The sequence below is a fragment of the Lucilia sericata genome, unplaced genomic scaffold (genome assembly GCF_015586225.1).
Source record: "Lucilia sericata isolate MDLA Ls3-8-SP2 unplaced genomic scaffold, ASM1558622v1 Contig000736F_arrow, whole genome shotgun sequence".
NCBI classification, from domain to species: Eukaryota; Metazoa; Arthropoda; class Insecta; order Diptera; family Calliphoridae; genus Lucilia; species Lucilia sericata.
In genome coordinates this window covers 181,212-196,468 of record NW_023994734.1, presented here as the reverse complement: position 1 = coordinate 196,468, position 15,257 = coordinate 181,212, and the positions used below count along the sequence as shown (strand labels likewise).

The window sequence follows — 15,257 nt, the reverse complement described above, 5'->3', positions numbered from 1 at the left end:
AAAAAAAAAATAACAAAAATAGTCAGACATTGTACAAATTATTTCGTACTAAACAGGAAATAAACAATTTAAATGCGTGCGATTATGGAAAATGAAATAATAAAATAATCAACCAATAATTTTTCTTTTGCTGAGCGCTAAAAGACAAAGCAGAATTTTTATATGTATATAATAATGAAATTCATGTTCATTTTTTGAAGAGGAAAATTTTAATATTATTTATGACTAAACCTAAAATACACTTGAAAAAGTTTTAAAATATTTGCAATGGGAAATTATAAAATTTTTCTGCGAATATTATTCGTAGTACTATGTATTTAACATATTTTGTTTATTAGTCATAACATTTGGTTCAGCGGAACTAGAACTGAACTAGAACTGAACTAGAACTGAACTAGAACTGAACTAGAACTGAACTAGAACTGAACTAGAACTGAACTAGAACTGAACTAGAACTGAACTAGAACTGAACTAGAACTGAACTAGAACTGAACTAGAACTGAACTAGAACTGAACTAGAACTGAACTAGAACTGAACTAGAACTGAACTAGAACTGAACTAGAACTGAACTAGAACTGAACTAGAACTGAACTAGAACTGAACTAGAACTGAACTAGAACTGAACTAGAACTGAACTAGAACAGAACTGGAACAGAACTAGAACAGAACTAGAACAGAACTAGAACAGAACTAGAACAGAACTAGAACAGAACTAGAACAGAACTAGAACAGAACTAGAACAGAACTAGAACAGAACTAGAACAGAACTAGAACAGAACTAGAACAGAACTAGAACAGAACTAGAACTAGAACAGAACTAGAACAGAACTAGAACAGAACTAGAACAGAACTAGAACAGAACTAGAACTGATCAAGAACTGAACTAGAACTGAACTAGAACTAGAACTGAACTGGAACTGAACTAGAACTGAACTAGAAATGAACTAGAACTGAACTAGAACTGAACTAGAACTGAACTAGAACTGAACTAGAACTGAACTAGAACTGAACTAGAACTGAACTAGAACTGAAATAGAACTGAAATAGAACTGAACTAGAACTGAACTAGAACTGAACTAGAACTGAACTAGAACTGAACTAGAACAGAACTAGAACAGAACTAGAACAGAACTAGAACAGAACTAGAACTGATCAAGAACTGAACAAGGACTGAACTAGAACTGAACTAGAACTGAACCAGAACTGAACTGGATCTGAACTAGAACTGAACTAGAACTGAACTAGAACTGAACTAGAACTGAACTAGAACTGAACTAGAACTGAACTAGAACTGAACTAGAACTGAACTAGAACTGAACTAGAACTGAACTAGAACTGAACTGAACTAGAACTGAACTAGAACTGAACTAGAACTGAACTAGAACTGAACTAGAACTGAACTAGAACTGAACTAGAACTGAACTAGAACTGAACTAGAACTGAACTAGAACTGAACTAGAACTGAACTAGAACTGAACTAGAACTGAACTAGAACTGAACTAGAACTGAACTAGAACTGAACTAGAACTGAACTAGAACTGAACTAGAACTGAACTAGAACTGAACTAGAACTGAACTAGAACTGAACTAGAACCGAACTAGAACTGAACTAGAACTGAACTAGAACTGAACTAGAACTGAACTAGAACTGAACTAGAACTGAACTAGAACTGAACTAGAACTGAACTAGAACTGAACTAGAACTGAACTTGAACTGAACTAGAACAGAACTAGAACAGAACTAGAACAGAACTAGAACTGAACTAGAACTGAACTAGAACTGAACTAGAACTGAACTAGAACTGAACTAGAACTGAACTAGAACTGAACTAGAACTGAACTAGAACTGAACTAGAACTGAACTAGACTGAAATAGAACAGAACTAGAACTGAACTAGAATTGAAATAGAATTGAATTAGAAGTGAACTAGAACGTAACTAGAACTGAACTAGATCTAAACTAGAATTGAAATAGAATTGAATTAGATGTGAACTAGAACTGAAATTGAACAGAACTAGAACTGAACCAAAACTGAACGGGACTAGACTGGATTTTATAAATATTGTTGCGAGAAATTATCTGTCATTAAAATACAAATGTTTTTTAGACTTCTGACTGGTATATATGTATATAGCATTTGTCATTTCAATATTTGTGTGCGATCTTTAGCGATCTGAAGTATCTAATTCTTGAAGTCATTGTAATAACCATAACATTTTTATTTAACAAAACTACTTTTCCCGTAAATTTCGAAACTATTTTTATCCATTCAAAAGAATAACGCTGTCATACATCATTTTTCTTTATCCATTACACATGTCTAAAGATTTATGTTCCTAAAGGGGTTAGAGACAATTAAATCTTTTTCGCTCTAAAGCTGCAAACGTTAAGAACATTTAATTTTTCATATTCCATCAACATTTGGAGGGCTAAAGAAAATGAAACATATGTGAGAGTTGAGGGCAGACAAACGAAAGATATCTTGCGATATATTACAAAAATAAATTAGAAGAAAGAACACATGTAGTCAGCGCCGTTTTTAATGCACTCTAAATAATGACAGTTTTTTGACTTTGTTTTCGAATCTCTTTAGATACTTGTAACAAAAAAAGTGAAATTTTAATTTATTGAATAGTTTTTAGAGTGACATTTTCATGTCGACTATAGAGATGCTATTGCATGAACTAAAATAATAAATTACTAAAGTAGAGAAGCAGAAATAAAGCGGAAATATTAGAATAAAATAATCTGTATAACATACCTCCACACTCCCTACCTCCCCCTTCCAACTGCTAACTTCCTGCTTTCCTATAGAGCTGACGCATGTGAACACACATTATTTTTATATAAACCATTACTCTGACACTCTAGCCAAACGGTCGAAAGTGCGTGACATGCGTGCTCGTTAAAGTTGATGGTAAATGAAAAACAAAAAACTGAAGCATTAATGAGAATTATCCAGACACATGCATAGACTGACAGTCAGAGTCCAATAATGTAAAAAATACATATTTACAACATTCACACTCTTCTCATTTACGATTACGAAAAAAAAAACACTACTCCATCCACATCGACAAAAAGTTCAAGCGATATGTGTCACAACTGGAAATTGTAATATTTATCTTTCAATACTTCAAAACGTTTGCATTTTAAATTTAAAATAAATTCAAAATGTTTGGTCGCTCCTACATGCTTTAATCATTTTAAAACACATTATACATTTTATTTTTTTATTTCTATATTTTAATTTAAATGGATCACAAGTTTATATCATATTTGTTTATATCAAAATGTGGATTTTAAAAAACTAGTTCAGGCTGAACTAATTTCACTTGTATCGTCATTTAAGCTTTAAACATCAATATGTTTAAAAATGTTTAAATATGTTTTTAATAATTCATTAAAAACTATAAAAATATGACATTTTTATGTTAAAGATAAAATGGAACCACATATGTTAGATCATAATATTGTCTTAACATTCGAATATCTGGTACAATTATTATAGCTTTCCTAGTTTTTCACAAGATATTGCAACAGCTGCTATTCGAAACAGCTGTTGATTTTTACAATTCTACTATACTTAGAACAGGCCATGGGCGAGGTTATACAACAAACTTTAATCGAGACTATAGAACAAACTATAGTCGAAACCTATAGAACAGTCTATAGTCCACACTATAGAACAGTCTATAGTCCAGACTATAGAACAGTCTATAGTCCAGACTATAGAAAAGTCTATAGTCCAGACTACAGTCTATAGTCCAGACTATAGAACAGTCTATAGTCCAGACTATAGAACAGTCTATAGTCCAGACTATAGAACAGTCTATAGTCCAGACTATAGAAAAGTCTATAGTCCAGACTACAGAACTGTCTATAGTCCAGACTATAGAACAGTCTATAGTCCAGACTATAGACCAGTCTATAGTCCAGACTATAGAACAGTCTATAGTACAGACTATAGAACAGTCTATAGTCCAGACTATAGAACAGTCTATAGTCCAGACTATAGAACAGTCTATAGTCCAGACTATAGAACAGTCTATATTCCAGACTATAGAACAGTCTATAGTCCAGACTATAGAACAGTCTATAGTCCAGACTATAGAACAGTCTATAGTCCAGACTATAGAACAGTCTATAGTCCAGACTATAGAACAGTCTATAGTCCAGACTATAGAACAGTCTATAGTCCAGACTATAGAACAGTCTATAGTCGAGACTATGGAACAGTCGAGTACTTGGTCCGTTCTAGTTTAGTTCTAGTTCCTTTCTAGTTCACTTCTAGTTCGGTTGTAGTTCAGTTCTAGTTTTTGTTCAGTTCTAGTTTTAGTTCAGTTCTAGTTTTAGTTTTAGTTCAGTTCTAGTTTTAGTTCAGTTTTAGTTCTAGTTTTAGTTCAGTTCTAGTTCAGTTCTAGTTCAGTTCTAGTTCAGTTCTAGTTCAGTTCTAGTTCAGTTCTAGTTCAGTTCTAGTTCAGTTCTAATTCAGTTCTAGTTCACTTTTAGTTCAGTTTTAGTTCAGTTCTAGTTCAGTTCTAGTTCAGTTCTAGTTCAGTTCTAGTTCAGTTCTAGTTCAGTTCTAGTTCAGTTCTAGTTCAGTTCTAGTTCAGTTCTAGTTCAGTTCTAGTTCAGTTCTAGTTCAGTTCTAGTTCAGTTCTAGTTCAGTTCTAGTTCAGTTCTAGTTCAGTTCTAGTTCAGTTCTAGTTTAGTTCTAGTTCGGTTCTAGTTCAGTCTAGTTCAGCTCTAGTTCAGTTCTAGTTCAGTTCTAGTTCAGTTCTAGTTCAGTTCTAGTTCAGTTCTAGTTCAGTTCTAGTTCAGTTCTAGTTCAGTTTTAGTTCAGTTCTAGTTCAGTTCTAGTTCAGTTCTAGTTCAGTTCTAGTTCTGTTCTAGTTCAGTTCTAGTTCAGTTCTAGTTCAGTTCTAGTTCAGTTCTAGTTCAGTTCTTGTTCAGTTCTAGTTCAGTTCTAGTTCAGTTCTAGTTCAGTTCTTGTTCAGTTCTAATTCAGTTCTAATTCAGTTCTAATTCAGTTCTAATTCAGTTCTAGTTCAGTTCTAGTTCTATTCTAGTTCTGTTTAGTACTTCAACATATTCGTTTCCTCTACTACAATTATCTTGTTTCTTTTATAAAATTCAAACATTAAACTCTTTTCAATAGGCTTTTATTAGCTCTTTATAAAGCAATAAGATCTTGCTTATAAATCATCACAACCACCTCCCAGTTTACCAATTATAAACCCCTGTAACCATAATTTTAGTAGCACTTCCTCTTTATACTTAAATTAACCATTTTTAGTTTGGATTCTAATGTAATTAAAATTCTTTGCATAACTTTTATTTTACTAAAGAACTGAAAGAAAAGACAAACTAATAGTAAAAGCAAAATGTAAACAAATATAGTTGTTTTTTCCAACAAATATCGTGTTCTTTTTAACGATAATAGTTAAGACATTAACAGAATTTTAATTGAAAATAAAAAAAAATGTCTAACACGTTTTTTTTTTCGCCACTTTAAAGGTTTATAAAACCAAAATAGATTAATAGCTTTTTTGTAGCAAATAATTGTGTTTGTTTATAGTAATACAATTTTTTTAAAAAATATTAAATTACTTTTTATTTACTAGATGTTTTTTTCGTTGAGTTCAAGTTTAATAAATGTTTACGTTTGTAAAGAAATCTTTTAATATTTATTTAAATTTCTTTTACTTTTGCAATTGAATTTTTATTTTTATCTATTTTGTATGTTTGAGCAATTATTTTCAAGAAAAATAAATTACACTTGTATAAGGAAGAATGTTTTATTTCAAACATGAGTCATGGAATAATAATTTTCAAAACACTGAAAGAAATTTTTCTGTTAAATAAAGAAACCAAAGTGAAGTTGAATAAAAAAATATTAAAAATTTAAAACTTTTCCGATTTCTGCAAACCCACGATATCACTAGCTAGCATTCTTTTAGTACTGCTTTTACCCCCACAACTTAAGTTTTCAAATATGCCCCTGGCTGACTAACATACTTAGTGTAATATTGTGAAATGTTTCTTCCTTACATAATTTTCCTTTAAATAATCTTGATACAAGTAAATAATGCTAAAAATAGTTAAATTTTCTTATCTATTCTACTCTTTTTTAAGCTAAATGTCGAGGTTATTTTACATTGTTTCGTCTATTTACTAATAAATCAATAGAAAATGTCATTGTGCAAGAAATGTTAGTAAATTTTACAACAAATTCGTGCCGATTCAAGGGTTATTTTTAAATTTTCTTTTAGAGGAATGAAAATTTTGTACATTAGATGAAATGTAATCTATATCTGGGTCATTAAGGCAGAATATTTCAATCGCAGATTTTTAAATTGTTAAAATCATAAAATTTTCAGTTCAGTTTCAGTAATCGTTTTGTTCTTGTTTAGTTTCAGTTCTAGTTCAGTTCTAGTTCAGTTCTAGTTCAGTTCTAGTCCAGTTCTAGTTCAGTTCTAGTTGAGTTCTAGTTGAGTTCTAGTTCAGTTCTAGTTCAGTTCTAGTTCAGTTCCAGTTCAGTTCTAGTTCAGTTCTAGTTTAGTTCTAGTTCAGTTCTAGTTCAGTTCTAGTTCAGTTCTACTTCAGTTCTAGTTCAGTTCTAGTTCAGTTCTAGTTCAGTTCTAGTTCAGTTCTAGTTCAGTTCTAGTTCAGTTTTGTTGTAGTTCTGTTCTAGTTCTGTTCTAATTCTGTTCTAGTTCTGTTCTAGTTCTGTTCTGTTCTAGTTCTGTTCTAGTTCTGTTCTAGTTCTGTTCTAGTTCTGTTCTAGTTCTGTTCTAGTTCTGTTCTAGTTCTGTTCTAGTTCTGTTCTAGTTCTGTTCTAGTCTAGTTCTGTTCTAGTTCTGTTCTAGTTCTGTTCTAGTTCTGTTCTAGTTCTGTTCTAGTTCTGTTCTAGTTCTGTTCTAGTTCTGTTCTAGTTCTGTTCTAGTTCTGTTCTAGTTCTGTCCTAGTTCTGTTCTAGTTCTGTTCTAGTTCTGTTCTAGTTCTGTTCTAGTTCTATTCTAGTTCTGTTCTAGTTCTGTTCTAGTTCAGTTCTAGTTCAATTCTAGTTCAGTTCCAGTTCAATTGTAGTTCAGTTCTAGTTCAGTTCTAGTTCAGTTCAATTGTAGTTCAGTTCTAGTTCAGTTCTAGTTCAGTTCTAGTTCAGTTCTAGTTCAGTTCTAGTTCAGTTCTAGTTCAGTTCTAGTTCAGTTCTAGTTCAGTTCTAGTTCAGTTCTAGTTCAGTTCTAGTTCAGTTCTAGTTCAGTTCTAGTTCAGTTCTAGTTCAGTTCTAGTTCAGTTCTAGTTCAGTTCTAGTTCAGTTCTAGTTCAGTTCTAGTTCAGTTCTAGTTCAGTTCTAGTTCAGTTCTAGTTCAGTTCTAGTTCTGTTCTAGTTCTGTTCTAGTCCTGTTCTAGTTCTGTTCTAGTTCTGTTCTAGTTCTGTTCTAGTTCTGTTCTAGTTCTGCTCTAGTTCTGTTCTAGTTCTGTTCTAGTTCTGTTCTAGTTCTGTTCTAGTTCTGTTCTAGTTCAGTTCTAGTTCTGTTCTAGTTCAGTTCTAGTTCAGTTCTAGTTCAGTTCTAGTTCAGTTCTAGTTCAGTTCTAGTTCAGTTCTAGTTCAGTTCTAGTTCAGTTCTAGTTCAGTTCAGTTCAGTTCTAGTTCAGTTCTAGTTCAGTTCTGTTCTAGTTCTGTTCTAGTTCTGTTCTAGTTCTGTTCTAGTTCTGTTCTAGTTCTGTTCTAGTTCTGTTCTAGTTCTGTTCTAGTTCTGTTCTAGTTCTGTTCTAGTTCTGTTCTAGTTCTGTTCTAGTTCTGTCATACTTCTGTTCTAGTTCTGTTCTAGTTCTATTCTAGTTCTGTTCTAGTTCTGTTCTAGTTCAGTTCTAGTTCAATTCTAGTTCAGTTCCAGTTCAATTCTAGTTCAGTTCTAGTTCAGTTCTAGTTCAGTTCTAGTTCAGTTCTAGTTCAGTTCTAGTTCAGTTCTAGTTCAGTTCTAGTTCAGTTCTAGTTCAGTTCTAGTTCAGTTCTAGTTCAGTTCAGTTCTAGTTCAGTTCTAGTTCAGTTTTGTTGTAGTTCTGTTCTAGTTCTGTTCTAGTTCTGTTCTAGTTCTGTTCTAGTTCTGTTCTAGTTCTGTTCTAGTTCTGTTCTAGTTCTGTTCTAGTTCTGTTCTAGTTCTGTTCTAGTTCTGTTCTAGTTCTGTTCTAGTTCTGTTCTAGTTCTGTTCTAGTTCTGTTCTAGTTCTGTTCTAGTTTTGTTCTAGTTCTGTTCTAGTTCTGTTCTAGTTCTGTTCTAGTTCTGTTCTAGTTCTGTTCTAGTTCTGTTCTAGTTCTGTTCTAGTTCTGTTCTAGTTCTGTTCTAGTTCTGTTCTAGTTCTGTTCTAGTTCTGTTCTAGTTCTGTTCTAGTTCTGTCCTAGTTCTGTTCTAGTTCTGTTCTAGTTCTGTTCTAGTTCTGTTCTAGTTCTATTCTAGTTCTGTTCTAGTTCAGTTCTAGTTCAATTCTAGTTCAGTTCCAGTTCAATTCTAGTTCAGTTCTAGTTCAGTTCTAGTTCTGTTCTAGTTCTGTTCTAATTCTGTTCTAGTTCTGTTCTAGTTTTTTTCTAGTTCTGTTCTAGTTCTGTTCTAGTTATGTTCTAGTTATGTTCTAGTTCTGTTCTAGTTCTGTTCTAGTTCTGTTCTATTTCTGTTCTAGTTCTGTTCTAGTTCTGTTCTAATTCTATTCTATTTTTGTTCTGTTTCAGTTCTAGTTGTTTTTCTAAAATTTCTTAAAAAATGAACACCTTTTTCTTCAATTTACAACCACAACCAAAATTTTAAATAAAAGTATTTACCTATAAAACGCCTCCTCATTTTCCATTTTTCACTTGACATTTTAAACATAGGTTTATGAAAATAACGATATATTCATTACTTCAAAAATAACTAGAGCATTTTCACACATCAAATACCATATGCAAACATATAATTTAGGTTTTTTGAAAAGAAAAAAAAGTAAAAATGACACAAAACCTACAAAAAGAACCTGTTGACACAATAAATGAAAGAAAACCTTTTTAAATATTTGTATAACCAAGCAGGTAAAATATGTTAAAATATTTGTTTGCCTCAAAGAAGTAAACATATTAAGGCGGGATTTTTAAAACAGCAAACAATTTCTCATGTATTTATGTATATTTCAAAAAGTTAAATTTTAAGAGTAAAATATTTTACTTTTTTCCAAACTAATTTAGCAAAAAATGTAAACAACAATAAACTATAGTGGTCATTGTCAATTTAATTTGTAATGTCGGCTTTGCATCAAAACCTATAGTCTCTCTCTCTATATATATATCCAATTTACTATAAATCATAATAATTTGCTACTACAACTTGCTGTTATACGAAGTAAATTATATACGCTCTAAATCATTTATTCATTTAATCAAATTTAATTGAATGATGACCCCACTCAATAAATGATAATAGCAAAAACAACAAAAATATTACAAAAAAAGAATTAAATATTTTTGGAAAGTATTTTTAGAATTGATTAAATGAACGTTACTTTTTTGACATTTAATTTAAAATTCGCTAGTTTCTGAAAGTTTGACATAAAAGTCTTGGTCCACATTGAACCAATCCAGACTGTAGGATAGTTTGTAGTCTAAACTATAGTGTAGTCTATAGTCTGAACTATGGTTCAGAATACAGTCTAGTCTATAGCCTAGTATGCAGTCTAGTCTATAGTCTAGTATATAGTCTAGTCTATAGTCTAGTCTATAATCTAGTCTATAGTCTAGAACTGAACTAGAACTAAACTAAGATTAAACAGACAGGCTATAGAATAAACTATATATCTGTCTATAGATTAGACTACAAATTAGACTATAGACCAGACAACAGATCGAGATCATATACCAAACTATATCCAAATTGTAGTAAAGACTATAAACTAGTCTAGACCAGTTTTTAAATCTTATTATAGACCATACTATAGACCAGGTTGTATATCAGACTAAAGATCAAATGTTAGACTATAGACCAGATTGCAGTCTTGGTCCACATTGAACCAATGCAGGCTGTAGGATAGTTTGTAGTCTAAACTATAGTGAAGTCTATAGTCTGCACTATGGTTTGGACTACAGTCTAGTCTATAGTATAGTATACAGTCTAGTCTAAAGTCTAGTATATAGTCTAGTCTATAGTCTAGTCTATAATCTATTCTATAGTATAGTCTATAGTCTAGTCTATAGTCTAGTCTATAGTCTAGTCTAGTCTATAGTCTAGTCTATAGTCTAGTCTATAGTCTAGTCTATAGTCTAGTCTATAGTCTAGTCTATAGTCTAGTCTATAGTCTAGTCTATAGTCTAGTCTATAGTCTAGTCTAGTCTAGTCTATAGTCTAGTCTATAGTCTAGTCTATAGTCTAGTCTATAGTCTAGTCTATAGTCTAGTCTATAGTCTAGTCTAGTCTAGTCTAGCCTAGTGTATAGTCTAGTCTATAGTCTAGTCTATAGTCTAGTGTATAGTCTAGTCTATAGTCTAGCGTATAGTCTAGTCTATAGTCTAGTCTATAGTCTAGTCTATAGTCTAGTCTATAGTCTAGTCTATAGTCTAGTCTATAGTCTAGTCTATAGTCTAGTCTATAGTCTAGTCTATAGTCTAGTCTATAGTCTAGTCTATAGTCTAGTCTATAGTCTAGTCTATAGTCTAGTCTATAGTCTAGTGTATAGTCTAGTCTATAGTCTTGTCTATAGTCTAGTCTATAGTCTAGTCTATAGTCTAGCGTATAGTCTAGTCTATAGTCTAGTGTATAGTCTATAGTCTAGTGTATAGTCTAGTATATAGTCTAGTCTATTGTCTAGTCTATAGTCTAGTCGATAGACTAGCCTATAGTCTAGTCTATAGACTAGACTATAGACTAGTCTATAGTCTAGTCTATATTCTAGTCTATGGTCTAGTCTATCGTCTAGTATATCGTCTATAGACTAGTCTATAGTCTAGTCTATATTCTAGTCTATGGTCTAGTCTATCGTCTAGTATATTGTCTAGTCTATAGTCCAGCCTATAGGCTCGTCTATAGTTTAGTCCATAGTCCACTCTATAGTCTAATCTATGGTCCAGTCTATAGTCTAGTCCATAGTCAAGTTTATAGCTTATAGTTTGGTCTAAAGTCTGGCCTGTTATCCGGTCTGTAGTCTGGCCTATTGTCCGGTTTATAGCCTTGTCTAAAGTCTAGTATATAGTCTAGTCTTTATCTGGTCTATATTCTGTGCTATCGTTTTGTATACAGTTTGATGTATTGTTAGTCTGGCCTATACTTTGGTCCATAGTTTTTTCCATAGTTTGGTCTTTTGTCTGGTCTATAGTCTGGTCTAGAGTCTGGTCAATAGTCTGCTCTATAGCCTGGTCTGCAGGTTGGTCTATCGTCTGGTATATAGTCTGCTCTATAGTTTGATCTTTTGTCTGTTCTATAGTCCGTTCTGTAAATCTATATTCTCCGTTCTATAGTTTCGTCCATATTCTTATCTTATTTTACTTCTCCTTTTATTCAACTTTGATTACAATCATGTCAAGACCAAGTTGACATTGACAATTAAAATTAAAGTTACTTTTATTCAAAATTCATTGCCACTTAGCACTTTCTTGATAAAAAAATCACTTAAATCTGTACATCTAAGAATAATTATTGTTAATTATTATATAAAATCTATTCATAAAAAATACTCTCATGTAATATACTAATAAAAAATACTTACTAAAAGCTGTTACCACAGCTAACAATGTCAGCCATTTAATAATATTTGTAAATAGTCCCATCTTGGCTTGTATCATGCGCGTTTTATTGACGACGGTTGAGTTGAACAAATTCAAAATTTTCCAATTGAAAATCACACTTGTGAATGGCACAAAGAAGGTTGTGGAGATTTTTCTTTTCGTTGGGTAACTACTGTTCTGTTTCTTTTTTGTATTCTGTTTACGACAGAATGTAAAGTAATTTGATTTTTAGGAATTGCACGTTAATTTAAATAATTTAACACGTTTTACACAATACAATATCGATCGAGGTTTAAGTTATACACAAAATTTTGTGTAAATTTTAAAATGGTTTTGCTAAAGAAAACCACCCTGTAAAATTAAAGACTGACAACAAAAAAAAAGCGTTAAGCAAAAATTTTTATATTAAGCAAACGCGTTGTTGTAGCACTTTTGCACTATGGGGGTATAGAAGAAAAAAAAGCAACACAGGGGGCTGAAAAGAGAAAATGAATAAAAGTATTGTTTTTAGTTAAAATGAATTAGTTTTTTGTGTAGTAATTAATTAAAATTAATAAAATGTAAATTAGTTTTGGAATTTGTGTATAAATTTAACATACAGGTCCTTTGTTTAACTAGAAATTTGTATAGAAACCGGAAATATTTCCGTTTTTATTCCAAATATCTGTTTATAATTAATGTTGTTATTATGTTTATTGTATTATAATTTTGTGTTTTTAATATTCGTTATAAAAAATAGACAATACTTCCCCTCTACTCATTTCTGGATTGGTAAACAAAAAGTTCTAGACACCCTCTTCAGAGGAAACTAATTTTTTGTTTGTGTGTCATATAATAAATTATAGTATTTTCTTTTATTGTCTGCATAAATAAAGCTGTTGGGCTGTATGTTGCCAGCCACCCCAAAATATGAAATATCTCAAAAATGGATCCAGTCAGTCATAAACACTTAAGTGCAGTCATTGGCCATTTATTTTCTCAAACTAGTATTTATTTTGTCAAAAATGAACTAGAACAGAACTAAAACAGAAGTAGAACAGAACTAGAACCAACCCGAACTAGAACAGAACTAGAACAGAACTAGAACAGAACTAGAACAGAACTAGAATAGAACTAGAATAGAACTAGAACAGAACTAGAACAGAACTAGAACAGAACAAGAACAGAACTAGAACAGAACTAGAAAAGAACTAGAACAGAACTAGAACAGAACTAGAACAGAACTAGAACAGAACTAGAACAGAACTAGAACAGAACTAGAACAGAACTAGAACAGAACTAGAACGGAACTAGAACAGAACTAGAATAGAACTAGAACAGAACTAGAATAGAATAGAACTAGAATAGAACTAGAACAGAACTAGAACAGAACTAGAACAGAACTAGAACAGAACTAGAACAGAACTAGAACAGAACTAGAACAGAACTAGAACAGAACTAGAACAGAACTAGAACAGAACTAGAACAGAACTAGAACAGAAACAGAACTAGAACAGAACTAGAACAGAACTAGAACAGAACTAGAACAGAACTAGAAAGAACTAGAACAGAACTAGAACAGAAACTAGAACAGAACTAGAACAGAACTAGAACAGAACTTAGAACAGAACTAGAACAGAACTAGAACAGAACTAGAACAGAACTAGAACAGAACTAGAACAGAACTAGAACAGAACTAGAACAGAACTAGAAAGAACTAGAACAGAACTAGAACAGAACTAGAACAGAACTAGAACAGAACTAGAACAGAACTAGAACAGAACTAGAACAGAACTAGAACGAACTAGAACAGAACTAGAACAGAACTAGAACAGAACTAGAACAGAACTAGAACAGAACTAGAACTGAACTAGAACATGAACTAGAACAGAACTAGAACAGAACTAGAACAGAACTAGAACAGAACTAGAACAGAACTAGAACAGAACTAGAACAGAACTGGAACAGAACTAGAACAGAACTAGAACAGAACTAGAACAGAACTAGAACGAACTAGAACAGAACTAGAACAGAACTAGAACAGAACTAGAACAGAACTAGAACAGAACTAGAAACTAGAACTAGAACTAGAACTAGAACTGAACTAGAACTGAACTAGAACTGAACTAGAACTGAACTAGAACAGAACTAGAACAGAACTAGAACAGACTAGAACAGAACTAGAACAGAACTAGAACAGAACTAGAACTAGAAAAAACAGAACTAGAACAGAACTAGAACAGAACTAGAACAGAACTAGAACAACTAGAACAGAACTAGAACAGAACTAGAACTGAACTAGAACAGAACTAGAAGAACTAGAACAGAACTAGAACAGAACTAGAACAGAACTAGAACAGATTAGAACAGAACTAGAACAGAACTAGAACAGAACTAGAACAGAACTAGAACAGAACTAGAACAGAATAGAACAGAACTAGAACAGAACTAGAACAGAACTAGAACAGAACTAGAACAGAACTAGAACAGAACTAGAACAGAACTAGAACAGAACTAGAACAGAACTAGAACAGAACTAGAAAGAACTAGAACAGAACTAGAACAGAACTAGAACAGAACTAGAACAGAACTAGAACAGAACTAGAACAGAACTAGAACAGAACTAGAACAGAACTAGAACAGAACTAGAACAGAACTAGAACAGAACTAGAACAGAAACTAGAACAGAACTAGAACAGAACTAGAACAGAACTAGAACAGAACTAGAACAGAACTAGACAGAACTAGAACAGAACTAGAACAGAACTAGAACAGAACTAGAACAGAACTAGAACAGAACTAGAAACATAGAACAGAACTAGAAAGAACTAGAAACAGAACTAGAACAGAAATAGAACAGAACTAGAACAGAACTAGAACAACAGAACTAGAACAGAATAGAAGCAGGACTAGAACAGAAGTGGAACAGAACTAGAACAGAACTAGAACAGACTAGAACAGAAGTAGAACAGAACTAGAACAGAACTAGAACAGAACTAGAACAGAACTGGAACAGAACTAGAACAGAACTGGAACAGAACTAGAACAGAACTAGAACAGAACTAGAAACAGAACTAGAACAGAACTAGAACAGAACTAGAACAGAACTAGAACAGAACTAGAACAGAACTAGAACAGAACTAGAACAGAACTAGAACAGAACTGGAACAGAACTAGAACAGAACTAGAACAGAACTAGAACAGAACTAGAACAGAACTAGAACAGAACTAGAACAGAACTAGAACAGAACTAGAACAGAACTAGAACAGAACTAGAACAGAACTAGAACAGAACTAGAACAGAACTAGAACAGAACTAGAACAGAACTAGAACAGAACTAGAACAGAACTAGAACAGAACTAGAACAGAACTAGAACAGAACTAGAACAGAACTAGAACAGAACTAGAACTGAACTAGAACTGAACTAGAACTGAACTAGAACTGAACTAGAACTGAACTAGAACTGAACTAGAAACTGAACTAGAACTGAACTAGAACTGAACTAGAACTGAACTAGAACTGAACT

General features: G+C 32.3%; 1 protein-coding gene across 1 annotated transcript in view; it reads right to left on the bottom strand.

The window, feature by feature from the left end:
* LOC119607722 (Down syndrome cell adhesion molecule-like protein Dscam2) overlaps positions 1 to 15,257 on the bottom strand; it is a gene marked incomplete at its 3' end in the record, with an annotated part of 78,443 nt that overhangs the window by 50,689 nt on the left and 12,497 nt on the right. The window contains exon 2 of the mRNA XM_037961801.1: positions 11,732 to 12,116. Coding sequence (XP_037817729.1) covers positions 11,732 to 11,807 — 76 coding nt within the window. The remainder of the gene's footprint in view (positions 1 to 11,731; positions 12,117 to 15,257) is intronic.